The sequence below is a fragment of the Stegostoma tigrinum genome, chromosome 35, assembly GCF_030684315.1.
Source record: "Stegostoma tigrinum isolate sSteTig4 chromosome 35, sSteTig4.hap1, whole genome shotgun sequence".
In the NCBI taxonomy this organism is placed as follows: Eukaryota; Metazoa; Chordata; class Chondrichthyes; order Orectolobiformes; family Stegostomatidae; genus Stegostoma; species Stegostoma tigrinum.
The window spans coordinates 13,009,815-13,027,468 of record NC_081388.1 but is presented as its reverse complement, the minus strand read 5'-3'; the positions used below and the strand labels follow the sequence as shown (position 1 = coordinate 13,027,468).

At 40.9% G+C, this 17,654-nt stretch overlaps 1 protein-coding gene across 5 annotated transcripts in view; it reads left to right on the top strand.

The window, feature by feature from the left end:
* Nucleotides 1-17,654, top strand: part of LOC125447376 (dedicator of cytokinesis protein 7-like) — a 157,660-nt gene that overhangs the window by 101,863 nt on the left and 38,143 nt on the right. For 3 of the 5 annotated variants that reach the window (XM_059640021.1, XM_059640020.1, XM_048521697.2), the window contains exons 23-32: nt 930-1,034; nt 1,733-1,822; nt 3,026-3,121; nt 7,389-7,529; nt 7,778-7,891; nt 11,115-11,285; nt 12,835-12,974; nt 14,150-14,319; nt 15,089-15,243; nt 16,618-16,800. In XM_059640021.1, the coding sequence (XP_059496004.1) occupies nt 930-1,034; nt 1,733-1,822; nt 3,026-3,121; nt 7,389-7,529; nt 7,778-7,891; nt 11,115-11,285; nt 12,835-12,974; nt 14,150-14,319; nt 15,089-15,243; nt 16,618-16,800 (1,365 nt within the window). The remainder of the gene's footprint in view (nt 1-929; nt 1,035-1,732; nt 1,823-3,025; nt 3,122-7,388; nt 7,530-7,777; nt 7,892-11,114; nt 11,286-12,834; nt 12,975-14,149; nt 14,320-15,088; nt 15,244-16,617; nt 16,801-17,654) is intronic. The other 2 variants (XM_048521700.2, XM_048521699.2) reach the window with 1 other exon arrangement.

The window sequence follows — 17,654 nt, the reverse complement described above, 5'->3', positions numbered from 1 at the left end:
TTCATTACAAAATTAAATGAAATCTTTAATCCAAATTAAAGGGGAATTGACGCAATGTTTCTAGCTAAGTTCACCATGGCCATTATGGGGATAATTCCCAGAGGACACATTAAAAATTAAATTAGGAGCGAAATCAGGGCATCTGTTTTCACCCAAACTAAGGTCAATTTCACATATACATCGAAATGGGCAGCCTAAATTAGTTAAAGATAGTTATGTCTCCCTACTCTGCAGAAAGACTGAGCAATACTGGAAGAGGATAGGGCAATCGGGTTAATCTTTGTATCTGCTTGTCTTAGTAACTGCTTGTCTTAGTAACTATTCTATTCCAAAAATATTTTCCCTTTAAATTGAGAAATAAAGCTTTAAATGCAATATATCTGGCAGGATCTATTCTTATCTGTTCAGCACTCCCAATTGTCTAACTTTGACAGTTAGAAAGCCTGTATTTTCATTCAGGTTTGTAGCTGGGATGTTGGCATTAGTAAAAACTGAAAGATCTGCAGATGCTGTAAATCAGAAACAAAAATAGGAATTGTTGGAAAATTCAGCAGGTCTGTCAGTATCAGTTCTGAAGAAGGATCAGTCTAGCTGAAATGTTAACTCTGCTTTCTCTCCACAGATGCTGCCAGACCTGCTGAGCTTTTCTAGCCTTTTCTGTTTTTATTTATTTTGTCATCAGTGCTCATTTACAGTGGTTTATTATATTGAAAATCACTCCACATAAGTTGAATCAGGAGAGACAAAGGCAAAACATTCTAGGACAAATTCAAAGTAAACCTTGCTAATATGTGACGTACATCTATGCTGGAATGTGTATTGTGATATCCCTGCTGGCAACGCTCTCTTCTCACTGTGAATAACTGTTGTATCTAGACTCTTGTTTTTACTTTTGTGTTTCCTCCTTGTCCTGCCTCCTTATCTGCCAGGGGATCGATCGCTCTCACTCCTGGGTTAATTCTGCTTACGCTCCCGGTGGGCCAAAGGCTGTCTTGCGGAGAAACCATCCCAATTCCAGCTGTGATCTAAAGCAGGTGCAGAAATGGTGTTTTCGTCTTGAAGCATTCATCGAAGCATCTTCACCAACCTACACATAGACTGCTTTCTCATTTTCCCACTTTCTACTTGGACAAACAAATGCAGTCCAAATCATGTCTGATTCATTCATTTTATTTTCATTCCATCCATTCCACCGATAGTTGATGGGTGCTCTGATTCCAACCCTAAACCAGTTCTTTTCTGTCTGTCTGTTGAGGCCAATCTGGTGCAATTTTACAACAACCAATCTTGCCTTGGCATCATTCTGTGATACATCATTTGCTCAAACACTCGCCCTTACAAGTCTTAAAGCAAACAGGCTCACAATCCACATTTGGCAATGCCCTGACAAAATGTTTCTAATCAGAATTCCCAGTTTCTGAAATGTTAGGTTAGAATGGAAAGAATGCACAAATGTGACTGTGGTGTCATTTCTAAATAACATACAGTCATGGTTGACTTTCAAAGCCTTATGACATAGTTCAGTAGCTGCTGTATTTCTGAATGCACTATTAGTTTAAAAGGGCCTTCTGTTGGCAGTAAGCCAGCAGGAAATCGAACACAAGGCCTGGGTTATCTCCATCCTTCATTCCTGTTCCATGCTGACTGTTTACCTTTTACTCACCATCTCATTTTTTTCCCCATCCACTAATACCTGTTCTACACCATCTTGCACCTGTCCCTCATTTCACAGGCAGCTGAGCGGAGTCCCAACCGCATGTCATCTTATATGGAAGGCTTCAATCATTCACAGTACAGTCACCCAAGATTTTCAACAAAAAAGGTAGCCAATTAATTCTATGGTTTACAGTAGTTTGGGGAAGTGAAGAGTATCCTTGTATAGTGAGGTCTAAGATGGTGGTGATTTCTAAGCAGAATACTTAGCAAATGGTTACCCTGCACTTTCCAAATGATTGTTCGAATGTTTTTGGAGTTTTCGGCCTGTTATAGATCTGTGCCTAGGGAAGGATGATATACCCACCAAATTTAAGATTACCATTGTGGAGGTATTTTGATTTTGAACTACTATAATGCAGAGCTGATACAGATCTGAAACAGGGAGCAGTTTTGATGGAGTAAGCCCTCTGAGCTCTCCAGTCTCCTGCTGGATTCCACATCACTCCTGTGCTCCTATAGCAGCACCGAATTGTCTCACTTTTGAACTGCTTCTGAAGAAAAAATAGCAAAGCTGTCAGATAATAGACCATCCACTCATTTGTTAAACTAACAAGCCACCAGCTTCAAAGGGTAGAATTGAAATAATGATCAAAATTTATCTCAAGCTTGAGCCTCTTGAGGCGAACACAGTATTTTAGGGAGATAATTGTTGGGTTGCCTGCAGCACATCTCCAACAAGACTCCATAGATTCCTTAATGATAGACAGAAATTCAGATTCAGATTTACTGGAAAAATGTATTTACATTTAATTTAATCAGCCATATTGTGAATCCAAGTGAGCTTCTATTTTATGGTGCATCTATTCATTATCAGTAGTTGGTGATACATTAAGATGCAAGGTTGAAGAGATGTATGTATATTTGATAAAGGAATTTCCTACACCATTGGGGCATCATTTTCCAGCAGTGCTCGCATAGGTGCCTCAGTCAGCTCAGTGGTGAACCCTCCCAATATTCATTTAAAATAAATGCAAAACATATTTGCACATCTGCTATTTTTCACATGAAATCAAATGATGCAGCTGAATGTTGTTATAGTAAATGACATGTTATTCTACTGTTGAGATGGAGCTGTGTGTAAATTAATTTGTCCCATTTAAGCTTGGAAAGGCTAAAGTGGTGCAAGTAAACTCAGCGAGGGAACTGTGCAGATTGGAGAAGAGTTGGTTAACATTCCAACGTTTCTAAGACTGTTTTAGATTTGTCCTTAATCTGAGTTAACATCCTGCTTTTACTAAAAAATAAAGAATGAATGTAATATGTTCAAATGATCTCTTTGTTTTGTTAACTATTGTGTTGTATTATGCAGTTGCTCCATGAAGAGCTCGCTTTACAGTGGGTTGTCAGCAACACAAATGTGCGAGAGGCAGCTTTACAGCAGGCTTGGTTTTTCTTCCAGCTTATGGTAAGCACTTGTGATGTTTCAGTATTTCTGCGCCACACTAGTTCACTCGATTAACTTGAAGTGGGGCAGAAAATTATGACTGAAAGCTTAATATATAAGCAGCTATTCAAGAACATTTGAGTGTTTCTAATTCTGCAAACAGCCTGCTTTACGAGAAAATTGCAGTGGTTTAGTCAGAATCATTATTATTCAGAAACATCCCACCTGTACTAAAAATAGGAGATGAGTGTATCAGAATCTGACCAGGGCAAAAATAGATTGTTAACTTTTTGGGGATTATCTCTCCGCTCAGTGAGTGTTTGGATCAGTTCCTAATGAGAAATTATTAACAAGCCTTTCTTATAGAACATAGAACAGTACAGCACAATACAGGCCCTTCGGCCCCACAGTGTTATGCCAACCTATTATCCTACTCTAAGATCAAACTACTCTGCACACCCTACGTTTTACTACCATCCATGTGCCTATCCGAGAGTCGTTAAAATGTCTCTAACGTATCTGACTCCACTACTGCTGCCGGCAGAACATTCCACGCACCCACCACTCTCTGTGTAAAGAACCTACCTCTGACATCTTCCCCATACCTTCCTCCAATCACCTTAAAATTATGCCTCCTCATAATAGTCATTTCCGTCCTGGGAAAAAGTCTCTGGCTACCCACCCTATCTATGCCTGTCAACATCTTCTATACGTCTATCAAGTCACCTCTCATCCTCCTTCGCTCCAATGAGAAAAGCCCTAGCGCTCTCAAACTTTCCTCATAAGACTTGCCGTCCAGTCCAGGCTGCATCCTAGTAAAACTCCTCGGCAGCCTCTCTAAAGCTTCTACATCTTTCCTATAAAGAGGCGACCAGAACTGAACACAATATTCCAAGTGTGGTCTAACCAGAGTTTTATAGAGCTGCAGCATAACGTCTCAGTTCTTCAACTCAGTTCCCCTGCAAATGAAAGCAAGCACACCATTCGCTTTCTTAACAACCCTATCAACTTGGGTGGCAACTTTGAGGGACCTATGTACGTGGACCTCAAAATCCCTTTGTTCCTCCACACTGCTAAGAATCCTGCCATTAACCCTGTATTCTGGATTCAAATTCAACCTTCCAAAATGCATCACTTAACACTTTTTTCCGGGTTGAATTCCATCTGCCACTTATTTGCCCAGCTCTGCATCCTGTAAATGTCATGTTGCAAACTACAACAGCCCTCCACACTGTCCATAACTCCTCCAACCTTTTGTCATCAGCAAACTTACTAACCCACCCTTCCACTTCCTCATCCACTTCATTTATAAAGATCACAAAGTGCAAGGATCCCAGAACAGAGCCCTGTGGAACACCACTGGTCACTGAGCTCCAGGCTGAATACTTTCCATCTACTACAACCCTCTGTCAGCCAGTTCTGTATTCACACAGCGAAATTTTCCTGGATCCCTTGCCTCCTTACTTTCTGAATGAACCATGGGGAACTTTATCAAATGCTTTGCTAAAATTCATATACACCACATCCACTGCTATACCTTCATCAATGTGTTTTGCCCCATCCTCAAAGAATTCAATAAGGCTTGTGAGGCATGACCTTTCCCTCTCAAAACCATGCTGACTATTTCCAATCAAACTGTGCTTTTCCAAATAGTCATAAATACTATCTCTCAGAATCCTCTCCAATAATTTACTCACCACAGAACTGAGACTGGCTGGTTTGTAATTCCCAGGATTACCCCAGTTGCCTTTCTTGAACAAGGGAATAACATTTGCCACCCTCCAATCATTTGGTACTGCTCCAGTGGATAGTGAGGACGCAAAGATCATCACCAAAGGCACAACAATCTCTTCCCTCGCTTCCTGTAGTAATCTTGGGTTTATCCCATCGGCCCAGGGAGTTTATCTGTCCTCATGTTTTTCAAAATTTCTAACACATCCTCCTTCGTAACATCAACTTGTTCGAGCATATCAGCCTGTTTCACCCAGTCCTCACAAACTGCAAGGTCCCTCTCACTGATGAACACTGAAGCAAAGTATTCATTAAGGACCTCCTCCAACTCTACAAATAAGTTCCCTCCATTATCCCTGATTGGCCCTACCCTCACTCTGGCCATCCTCTTGTTCCTCACATGAGTATAGAATGCCATGAAGTTTTCCTTAATCCCACCTGCCGAGGCTTTTTCATACATCTCCCTCGCTCTTCTAAGTCCATTCTTCAGTTCCTTCCTGGCTACCTTGTAACCCCCTAGAGCTCTGTCCGATCCTTGCTTCCTCAACCTTAAGTAAGCTTCCTTCTTTCTCTTGACTGGATGTTCCACATGTCTTGTCATCCAAGGTTTATTTGCCTTACCATCCCTTCCTTTCCTCGGTGGGACAAACCTGTCAAGCACTCATAGCAAGTGTTCCCTAAACAGCCTCCACATTTCTGTCATGAATTTCCCTGAGAACGTCTGTTCATAATTTATGCTCCGAGGTTCTTGCCTAATAGCATTGTAATTGCCCATACCATCTGCCCCTGTCCCTCCCCATGACTATAGTACTGGTCTTGAATTTAGGCATCTCACCATTACCTTTGAATGTCATGAACTGATCCAACACAAGGTCTGATACTGACTGACATATCACACCATTACACAGGGTCTGATACAACATACCATTACATAGAGACTGTCACTGACTGGCACAACGAACCATTACATGGGGTCTGACACAGAATCCATTACAAAGGAACTGTAACTGAATGGTGCAACAAACATCATACAGAGACAGTTTTGACTGACAGATCACCCCACCACACAGAGATTGTCACCAATTGTTGGAATTCCCCCCACCCCATTATACTGGGACTGTCAGTGACTGTCAGATCACCCCCATTACCCTGGGACTGTCACAGATTGTCCGATCACCCCATTACACTGGGCCTGCCCCTGACTGTCGGTTCACTGCATTATACTGGGACTGTCACCAACTCTTGAACCACAGGAACTGTTAATGTCAGCAAATCAACGAGCCCTAAACATGACTGTTAGAGGTTCTGTTCACTCTGAGTCCTGCCTCTGAAGGAGCTGGCTCAGTATTAAGAACTCTTAACATGTAAATAAAGGGTTACTTGGTGATGGGATTCTGGCCTCTGTGGAGTTATTTCAGTGCGAGGAAAGGTTTTTTTTAAACACACAGAGTGGTCGTGCCTGAACACATTGATAGGGGAAGTGGAAGAAGCAAATGTGATAGCAACGTTTAAGAGGCAATGAAACAGACATGTGAACAGGCAGGGAGTAGAAGACTGACTGCGTGCAGCCTGATGGGATTAGTCCGGAATGGCATCATGGTCATCACAGACATAGTGGGCCAAATGGTCTGTTCATGTGCTGTCCTGTTCTATGCTTTATTGCCTGATGTCACTGCAGTTCAACTATGCAAAATCAGTGTGACTCGCTATTTTTAAATTATGAAAGAAAGCAAAAGAGACAAATACTTAAATTCTGTGAAAAATGATCAGTTGTGTAAGATTTCTATTTAAATTCGTTCATTTCTATTTAGACTTGCCTTTATTGCCAGTGACAGCACGGATGATTACTCAGACCATTGCTAACAAGAGTGCTGGCTGAGATGGTGGGAAAAGTTAAACTAGAAAATATTGGACTTTCATCTGGTCTCTCCAGTACAATAGCACCAGTACCTCATGGACTATGGTTTGGATAATCCGTCCTACTTGCTGTCGATAATCAATGAGTCTCTCTTGGAAAGTGAACCTATGTTAATATTAGCTGAAGATAAGATAGGCTCAGTCATCAATCCCTCTGCAGTTAAACAAACTGTCAATATTGTCTCCTGACAGGAAACTGCAGTTATGGCTTAATCCTGTTGATTCTGCCTTTCTTATTCCCATGGATGAGATTGGGAATTCGGTGAAGTGTTTGAATGGCTTGCATCGCATGTTCAATGACGCTGTGCTTTGGTACTTAAGTTTATGGCTCCATTTGCATTAGATTTTTCACTTTGTTCACATCTGATGTTTCACCTGTGGGGATATGCCTGCCTCATCAGTCAACATTTTCCCTCTGGTCCTGCGTGAAATTAAGCATCTCACCATGTGGGAAATTGCATCACACCTCCTATTACATAGGAATGTAGGACTTTTCTAACACTTTGTGAGTAATGCATTGTGGCTGCTCACTAATGAGTGTGAGTGTTATGTTTAGTTATATTCTCTTTCTGTTTACCCTTGTACGACAATGGTTTTCGAGTTTTTTTTAACTTGTTGATTTTGTACACATTTGAAATAGGTAAAAAGTATGGGCCATCATCTCCACCTTTCAGACAGGTTTGAGGCCCCGAGGAAAATGAGATTCCCAGAGAGATTTGTGGATGATATAACAGCTTTAGTCAGCATGATAACTTCAGACATTGTCATCAGGTTCCACAAGGTAAGTGTTGCACCATTTTTAGCATAATGTAACATATTGCTCAAATCAAACATGTCACTGAACTCCATGGAGCAGGGGAGTGGTTACATTTCTCCAACACTGTTTGGGTGTTGATGTATTTCTAACTGTAGCTTACACCGAATATTATGCGCTGTTGTATTAGTAAACAGCTTCTCATGCCGTGAATGGATTTAGTGTCATGAACATTTCTGATATTCCTCTTGTGTGTGTACGGGCATCTTTTTCAGGACATTGAATTAGTGGAACGGTTGAATACCAGCTTGGCATTCTTTCTGAATGATTTACTCTCCCTGATGGACCGAGGATATGTTTTCAGCCTAATCCGCATGTACTACAAACAGGTATTATCTTGACTACGAAAGCCGTTGGAATTGCTAGCTGAGTTTCTGCCTCTGAAATAGCATGCAAGAGACCCGCTTACCTGTGTATCTCTGGGTGATTTTACTTGGGTGGGAATTTACATTTATCTGACACTTGGGGTTGCTGTATCATACTGGAAAATGGAGAAACATAAAAACCTGAAGTTGCTGTATAGTGAAGACTTCTATTACTTTTTAATGTCCCATGAGGTGGAAGCACATTTAAACATCAGACAAGACTAAAATTTGCTCAAGAGTCAGAAGGTTTTAGTAATGTCCCAAGTCCACTACAAAATCAGTTTTCACTCCAGAATATTTGGACTTTAATATTTGACTCTGGTGCAGACTGTACATGAATGCTGAGCTTTTAAGCAAAAATGTCAGAGCTGGAGGATATCAGCATGGACAGGCAATTTCATTTATAGTTCAAATGTAAAACATGATGGATGCTGAAAATCTGAAATATATAGAAAATACTGGTAGCACTCAGCTTCTCAGTAAATATCTAGGCAGAGAGAAACCAAGGTTAATAGCTCAGACAGTGATCTTTTCTTTTGAGAATTGGAACATTTGAAGTTCTGTTTAAACATTTGTCTGTTTCCAAATCCATTATCAACTTTTATACTTCATTTTCTTCCCTCCATTCAACATTTTCCAAGTTGTTGACCAAACTTGGCAAAAATGTGAAGGAGGTGCAATAACAACTAACTTGATTGACAAATGACATCAAGGGATTTCTCCACTGCTAATATTGAATCTATGTTTGGCACGATCAATAAATTGTAGAAATAGCAGAATAACAGACAAAAAGGGCACTACCTGATAACACATGAAATAATTGTCTTTACTGTACCTTCTATAAAGCAAGCATTTGTCAATCTATGTATTTCCAATTCTACAGCAAATAAATCACAAATGATTCTTTTCTCTTCATTCTGTTTTGGTAATTGTTTAAGTTAAATGTCAGGATAAATGGGTAGAGGGCACTAATTATTTGGGCATATACAGAGCCACTTATGAACATTGGAATTGAAAGTAGTGTTGGGAGCTGTGCACGTGCAATATTTCACTTTGTGAATGATTCTAACATGAGTAAAGGTTCTGCTCTCCTCTTTCAACAAATGGTTGTTAGAAGTTGACCATGACCTGAACTTGCCATGTGTAGTACAGACCAAAAATTGAACTCCTGTCACAGGGAAAATGAGATCTGATTTTGATCAATACTGAGCTATGGTCTGGCAATATCTAATTTTAAGTAAATTGATTCTATGTCAGTCAACTTAATGTATTCAAGATTATTGAAGAGGTAAGGGAGCAAATTGCGGAGCCATTGACAAAAATTTTCCAGGCCCCTCTGAAGACAGGATTAATCCCAGACTGGAAGACTGCAAGCGTGATGCCATTGTTTAAGAGAGGGGCCAAGGATAACCAAGGAAGTTGCAAACCTGTTAGCTTGACATCATTTATGGGAAAATTAATGGGAGCCATAATATGGAACAAGATAAGTGAACATTTAGAGAAAAATACTAGACAGTCAACATGGCTCTGTCAAGGGCAGGTCTTGTCTGACCAATTTAATTAAGCTATTTGATGAAGTGACACAAGCAGTAAATGAGGGTAGTGCTGTGGATGTTATATATTTGAACTTTCAGAAAGCTTTTGATATGGTGCCGCGTGGTTGAGTAGCAAATTAGAAATGTTTCGGATTGATGGGTACCTGGCAGCATGGATTAGAAATTGGCTAAAAGATAGGAAAGATGAGGATAGGCATAAATGGGCATTTCTCAGATTGGAGACGAATTGAAAGTGGTATTCCCCAGGGATTGGTATTGGGACCCTTCATTTTTCTGATTTGTATAAATGATTTGCATATGCATTTTGATGGCAAAATCTCTAAATTAGCAAATGATACTAAACTAGGGAGAAGAGTGAATTGTGGATGATGCTGACCTACTTCAGAGAATAGGCCAAAGTTGGCCAAATGGGCAGACACCTGACAGATGCAATTCAATGCTGAAAAATGTGAAGTCATGCATTTTGGTGGAAGAAAAATGGAGCAACGATGCAGGTTCAATGGTACAACTTTGGGTGTTCAGCAGAGATGAGCAGAGGAACTGTGGGGTTCATATACATAATTCAATGATTGTACAAGTTGAAAAAGTTGTTAGAAGGCTTATAGGATCTTTGGGTTTATAAATAAAGGCCTAAAAACAAGCAAGGAATTGCTGCTAAATCTCTACAAATCATTGCTCAGGCCACATTTGGAGTATTGTATTCAGTTCTGGGCACCTTATTTAAGGAAGAATGTTAAAGCCGGGGAGAAAGTGTAAAGGAGATTTATGAGAATGCAGAGCGGCGCGGTGGCTCAGCGGTTAGCACTGCAGCCTCACAGCGCCAGGGACCCAGGCTCGATTCCGGCCTCAGGCGACTGTCTGTGCAGAGTTTACACATACTCCCCGTGTCTGCATGGGTTTCCTCCAGGTGCTCTGGTTTCATCCCACAGTCCAAAAGATGTGCAGGCTAGATGGATTGGCCATGTTAAAAATTGCCCGTAGTGTTCAGGAGTGTGTGGGTTATAGGGGGATGGGGGTCTGGGTGGGATGCTGCAAGGGGCAGTGTGGACTTGTTGGGCCGAAGGGCCTGTTTCCAACTGTAGGGAATCTAAAAAAGTACCAAGAATGAAGGATTTTAGATGCCAGGAAACATTAGAGAAATTGGGATGCTTCTCTTTGCAGCAGAGAAGATTAAGAAGTGGCTTCACTGAAGTGTTTGAAATTATGAACAGTTTCGATGGGAAACAAAGAATATTCTGTTTCCACTGGTTGGTATATCAGTAACTTGGGGCACAACTTTGGATTTATCAGCAAGAGAGCTAAGAGCGAGATGAGAACCTTCTTTAGTCAGAGTGTTGTTAGGACTTGGAATGCACTGCCTGGGAGAGTAGTAAAGGCTGATTCCATAGGAGGTTTCAAAACGGAACTGGATATTTGTTTGAAAGTCATGAATTTAGAGGGCTGGAGAATGGGATGAGCTGGGTAAAGACATGATGGGTTGAATAACCTTTTGTATTGTAAAATTCTATGCTTCTATGTCAGTAATGATGAGGTGCGGGGAGTTTTGTACCTTGGAGTAGCTCGGTATCAATGTTATTTCAGGTTTGAGTTAATGCTATCTGTATTTTTTCTTGCCCTTTTCCTTTCTAAAGGTCAATAATAAACTGCAGAGTTCACAGAACCCAAATGCCCTCATTGCTCTACGACTGGACTTCATTCGCATTATATGCTGTCATGAACACTACGTCACGCTAAATCTCCCATGCAGCACCCTGTCACCTCCTGCATCCCCATCCCCATCAGTCTCCTCAGCCACCTCCCAGGTAAGATTGAGTGGTGTGGCACCAATAAGAATTTCTAATACAATTTTAAGGTAAATGGCAAAAGAACCACAGTCAGTGCGAGAATTTATTTTACCCTGCAAATTATCATGATTGGAGATTCACTGGTTGGCAGGATGATAGAAACCGATTCAGTAATAATTCTCAAGATGGACTTGAATAAATCAATGAAGGAGAAAGTTTGCAGAGCTGAAGGAAAGAGCAGTGGCATTTGGGACTAATTGGATGTCTCTTTCAAACGGCAAGCATAAGTTGAATGGCCTCCTCCTATGTTATATTTTCCATGGTCTTCAACGTATTAAACAAATGCAGAGCTTCTTTCAGGTATAATTTGGGAATGGGTTATAATTGGTTGTATTGACATTGCTAGAAGATAGAGATGTAACTGAAAAACTGTAAATCACATTTAAAAATCTGTCAGTAGTTTAGGCTTTTCTTTTTACTTTAGCTGAAGCTGGCAGATTAATTTTTAATAATGATTACTTTGCATTTTCCAAAGACATCATTGTTCCTTTTAATTTTCTTCCCATCTCTGCTAACAATGTGTTCACAGATGTCTACCTGTGCTGCTGTTAGATCAGGATCCAGAAACTTCGTAAAAAAGCACCCATTTTCAAGTTGTGCATAACTGTTTTGGTAATAGCTAGCTCCCACCTCGCTTCATTAGCAGTTTTTCACTGAGATGCCAGGACCGTCGTTCAGGCAGGTTCTTTGGCTGACCCTGTCCTTTCCTGATGCCCATAGCAGTAGTTTTGAGAAGGGGGCCACTGAGTAGCTTTAATGAGGGGAACACTAATTGCTTTTTTTCAATTTAACCCAGGGCCAATTGTTCAGCTGAAGTCAGCAAACCCAGTACAATGATGTGAATCTCGGACCTTCAGTGAAGATATCTTGATCCTCACTGACCCAGCTTAATATTTAAGCTATTGTGTCTTTGAGATAATTGTATGTGATTTATTAGTACTACTCCTGGATAAGTCCGTATTGAAAAACTGTGAATACCCTATCTTAAAAGCAGCACAGACGATAAGTTCCTTTGCCACGCATTAATCCACTGTTGATCCTTGGGTCATTCCTCCTCCCTTGGTTGAATTCTCAGGTTTGTTGCCTGTGAGCTATGTGTCCTACACTTCTGAGGGACATTTGTAGATAATAGTCATTGGCACAACAGTTTCAACTTGCTAAACTATGCTGTGAACCCATCTTGGCTGGCATGAGCATTCGTGGTGGGCTTGAGATTTTGGTCCGATGGATAAGATGGCAAGTGGATGTTGTAGGCTGCTTCTGAGATACAGCTGGCTGAGTTCTGAGAGCCAAGTTATCTGCACATCATGTTAATCAACTAGTGATAAATTGCTCAATAAACGTAAAATATAATTTCAAAAATGATTAATCATTCTTGGAGTAGTGCTAAGAAGGGGCTAAATTATTTTCTAACAAAACAAATGTGGAAGTAAAGTTATCATGTGAGAACATGCTTCATGAACTATATTTGACTTGTACCTGACTGGAATTCTACTTCATTCTGCAGAGTTCAGGCTTTTCCACACTACTTCAAGATCAGAAGATAGCCAACATGTTTGAAATGTCTGTGCCTTTTCGACAGCAGCACTTTCTTGTGGGATTACTGCTGACTGAACTAGCTTTGATCCTAGAACCTGATGTGGAAGGGTAAAAGCTACTCATTCTCGCTTATCAAACAGAGTGAAGGCAATGATATTTATGTGGCGTAAAACATTCAGACGAGTGCCCCTTTTGGTACATGGGTGTATTTATGCCAAAGCAGAGACCAATAGAGGCTCAGAAATGCATCCCCAATCACTGTCTAAAAACCTCAGTGTGTGAGCATTGGCTGAGTATTGAGCATGCTTTGAAAGCTCCAAAATTGCTATTGGTTCTTGAGCCTCATTGGGAGCTATAAACTGTTGAGCACAACACTGGAGGATCCTTAATACCTCTGTAGCTTTCAGTAGAACTGTCAAAACCATTGGGAAAAGTGATGAAAATATTGAGGAAGGAGCATATTTGAGTCACTCCAGCCTCTGAGTGAAAAGAAGTGAAGTAAGTGGTTTACTAACCCATCAGTGGAGCACAGGTTTTCCTTTACTGTGCTGTATTAGTAATTTTGACAGAGAACTTGCATCTGTGTAGTGTCTTATAACTTCTCCCAGGAGACCCCAAAGTACTTCGCTTACAAGTCTTGCTGTATACCTTAAACTCATCCTACAGTCGAGCCTTTTTTTTAAAAAAACTTTTCTTTGTTTATACATGTGGCATCTAAACACTGGCAAAACGACAGTTGTTTGGCCATTAAACTAAAACTGCACTTCAAAGTAATTGTAGTATATGAAACCCATTGGGACATCCAGAGAAATTTAAGAAAACAGTAATTAAATGTAAACTTGCCAGCATCACTAGATGTAATGTTATTGTGCCAAATGAACAAAGGTCTACTCTCAAATTGAGTGCCACAAAGAATTTATCACCGAGTCATCGTGTGCCAATGATTGCAGTGGGCAGTAATACCTGCGAAATGGTGTGTTGTGGTTTACTGCTGTCAAGCTGAACCAGATAATTCCATAAAGATTACAGAACGTTTCTGTCTTTGTGGAATACTATTGACACACGTTAGTTTTGCAGACATAACAACGTAACAAGGTACTATGTGATTACAGATTACTGTGTAATTACAACTGTTTTTACGTCAGCTACTTGTCGTGGTTCAGACGGAGGCTCTATGAAGGCAATGCCCAGTATTTGTGACAACACTGGTGGACCATCAGCAGGTTCACTATTGCAGTCTATGGCTAGGTTAACCTTTACGTGTATACGCTTTATTTTTCCAGATTGTTCTTTCTGCATAAAAAAGCAATTGGTGCAATCCATAACCTAATGTGCAGCCATGATGCAGACCCTCGGTACACTGATTGCGAGGTGAAAGCCCACGTTGCTAAGCTGTATTTGCCTCTAATCGGCATTGTTATGGACACCCTGCCACAGCTGTACGACTTTACAGGTAGGAAAGCACTTTACAGTTTCACAACATCATAGAGGATCTAGGTTAACAAAAGTTCAGAGAGTAATATATTTGAGAACACAGTATTGTGTGAATTTGATCCGCTCCACTGTTTAGAGAAGGCATGGATCTTGCCATAAAACATTCAGAGCCACAAGGATAGCTTGCATTTATATAAATTCTTTTAACTTGCTGTACAAAATCAATCTTTGACAAAGTTTAAAACAAAACTAAACAACTGGTCAAAGAGAGCAATTTTAATCAGTCTATTCAAGGAGGAGAGAGGCAGAACGGTTTAAGGTCTAAGCAGTCGAAGACACAGCCGCCAGTGGTGCATGGCAGAATATCATGAATATACAAGAGGCCCACAGTGCTAACTACAGAATTTTTTGCTGGTAGTGGTGCTGGAGGAGATTATGCAAATACAGTGGGGCAAGGTTGTAGAGGAAAATGAGATATATCGGGGACAGACAAACCTGGAATAAGAAATCCTTATTGGAGCAAGAGTGTGAGCATCAGGGAAATTAGGAAGAAATCTAAAGGATTACAGCCTTCAAAAAGCCTGAATGAGGGGGAAAAAAATGAGGCTTGAGGTTGAATTAAAAACTAAAAAGGTTACAATCAGTGATGAAAAGGTGGTGATTGTATGTTTGTGAACAGTGTCTGTAATAGTGGAGATTACTATCCATTCATGTTATATCCTGACAAACTGACAAAGACTGACTTACGATCTGCATAAATTTCTAAAGCAAATTCACTTTCCCGGCAGAAAATGGTAACCAGAAGGGCCGGCTCACTGCCTCAGCAATGGATGAAGTGGATACTGAGAACAGCAGCATGATCAGTCAGACAATTGCCATGGCAATAGCAGGGTCGCCTGTACCTCACCCAAACAGAAGCTCCCCATTCCAGCTTCCAGTTATGGTAGGACATCAATCAGTATTGGTACACAGCTGGATGAGTTTGTTTCCACTGAATTTGTTTTTGTTTTTGTTTTTGTTTCTGCTTGATGAGCATGTTAAATACATACAGGCAGTACGAGGCAGCCTCTTAGTGAGTCAAGTACTTGGTGTTTCTCAGACAAATTGACCGTTGCAGATTGTAATCATAGCTGAATCAGGTATCCCTACTTCAATTGTCTTTGTCCCGGTATGTTTATCCATTGTGCAATTGGAATCAGATTTAACATAGTATTAGTTTTGCAACATTCATATATATATGAAGATTGAGTCCGATGTTTTCTGACACAAGTAGAAAATGTCAGACCTCCTGAAAACATTTTCCTGTTTGAATATCCCATCTCGACTGTGCAAGCTGGCAAGTCATCAATCCGCTGTAGCAGTGTGATTGTGAACGTTCTGTTTGGTTGCATTATAAAAGTCAGTGCTGAAAATGGGGACAAAGAGAATTTTTTGAACCAATTTATCAGGATCCAGATGATTGATGCACCGAATGTAAAGGTAGCTAAGTTAAACACTTGGAATCAGTTCTGTAATGGGTGTTGGGGGGAGTTTCGGTTTTGTTTCAGGCTGATATGTGATTGAATGATTTTACTCATTCATGTTGTTCTTTGTCCTCCATTCTCATGAAGGGAGGTAAGATTGGAAATCCACTGGGCCATGGTACAGTGGAAACGTCCAAATCATGGTAACAATCTACAGTATTAGCAGAGCACAAGCAGAATATTACCAGTACATCATACACTAAAAATTGGTTTCAGCTAATTTTTGCTTGGGTGCAGGTGAAAGGAGTTGTTTTAATTGACAACATTTTCTATCTTAGCCAAATTCTCTGATCTCCAGTGTTAAATGAGGTGGGATCTGATGAAAACATACAGAATTCTGAGAGGCATAGACAGTGTAGCTGGGTGGGGGGAGATGTTTCCACTTGCTAGTTGGGTAGGTAGCCAGTTTTAAATTAGGGAGCAGGAGGTTGAGGGGAAATTTCAGGGGAAAAGAAAATTCACCCAAAGAGTTGAGGGTATCAGGAGTCCACAGATTGAAAGGGTGATAGTGTCACGAACCCTAAAGACATTTGAGAGTTATTTAGCTGAGCATGTTAAACACAGTAATATATAAAGCTACAGGGCAAGTGCTGTAAAATGGGAGTAGAAATGGATTTTTAATGATGGGCCAAAGGGTGTCTTTCCATGCTGTAAAAACTCCATGATACTGAATTACTACCCTTTCTAAAAACAGTCTGTACCATTTGCCGACTGTATCCGGTACTACTGAATTCTTAGGTGTAATAGATGCTGCAGTTGGATGACTTCTAATGTAAGTTTCTCTGTCTTTGTAGTCCAGCCGGCAGTATTCCACCTTGTCAGCTGATTCAAGTCGCATCCTTCTCATCTGTTTCCTGTGGGTCCTGAAGAATGCGGATGAAGGGATCCTACAGAAGTGGTTCACTGACTTGTCAGTTTTCCAGTTAAACAGACTGTTAGACTTGCTAAACCTCTGCATATCCTGCTTCGAATATAAAGTAAGCATGCAGAAGAGTGGGGATGTGGGGCCTGTGATGTGTGAGCAGGTGTCTGCGGCTGCAGTTCAATTTCAGTATTGGCCCTCAGTTTCCACTGCCAAATTCTGATTTGCAGTGTATAAAGATGCATGTTGTATTTATTATCACCGCTTCACCCTGCCCAAAGCTGACTCTTCTATCCTTCCTGCTTCCTCCACCTGCCCCTGCCCTCCTCGGCTGATGCTGCCATCCAGGACCCAACAGGCACAACTTGGGCATCCCTAAAAAACCCTTCCAGCCTCATCAAAAGGCCCCAGTGTTCCTGCCAATGGTGGCTCTAGGCTGTCCTTGCACCCCCACCCCTCCCAGCTCCCTGACCTGGCCACGGCTAAAGATGTTCACAAGCAATTCTTTTAATGCCAGCACTGACTTTAGAGAGTCTATTGGCGGCAAACATGGGAGAGAACAACTCTGTTTGGAGGAACAGTTCTTCACTATTTACTTCCATTCTATTTACAGGGACAACTTCTTTCTGGTTACTCCATGACTGCTTTCTGCCAGGCACTTTAGGGATTTTGAGGTGCATCTGCCTGGCGTGTGTTCTCCCCATCACCCCCCGAACCCCGTGTTGATCAGGATAACCTGTGCCAAATATCTTGGCCTTTGTTTCCTGTGGCCCCTAGGCTTAGGATCATTATCTATCATTATCTACTCATGTATCTATCCATATCTTGTCCATTTTCATCTTTGCTTTGTTTTACAGTATATGTTTCTTAATAAAGTAATTGAGCCTTTAGTCATCCTTTTACTTTATTGGGTGGGGAAGCCTCCCAGTTGGATCTGGCATGAGACATGTTTGCCATCCTATTAACATT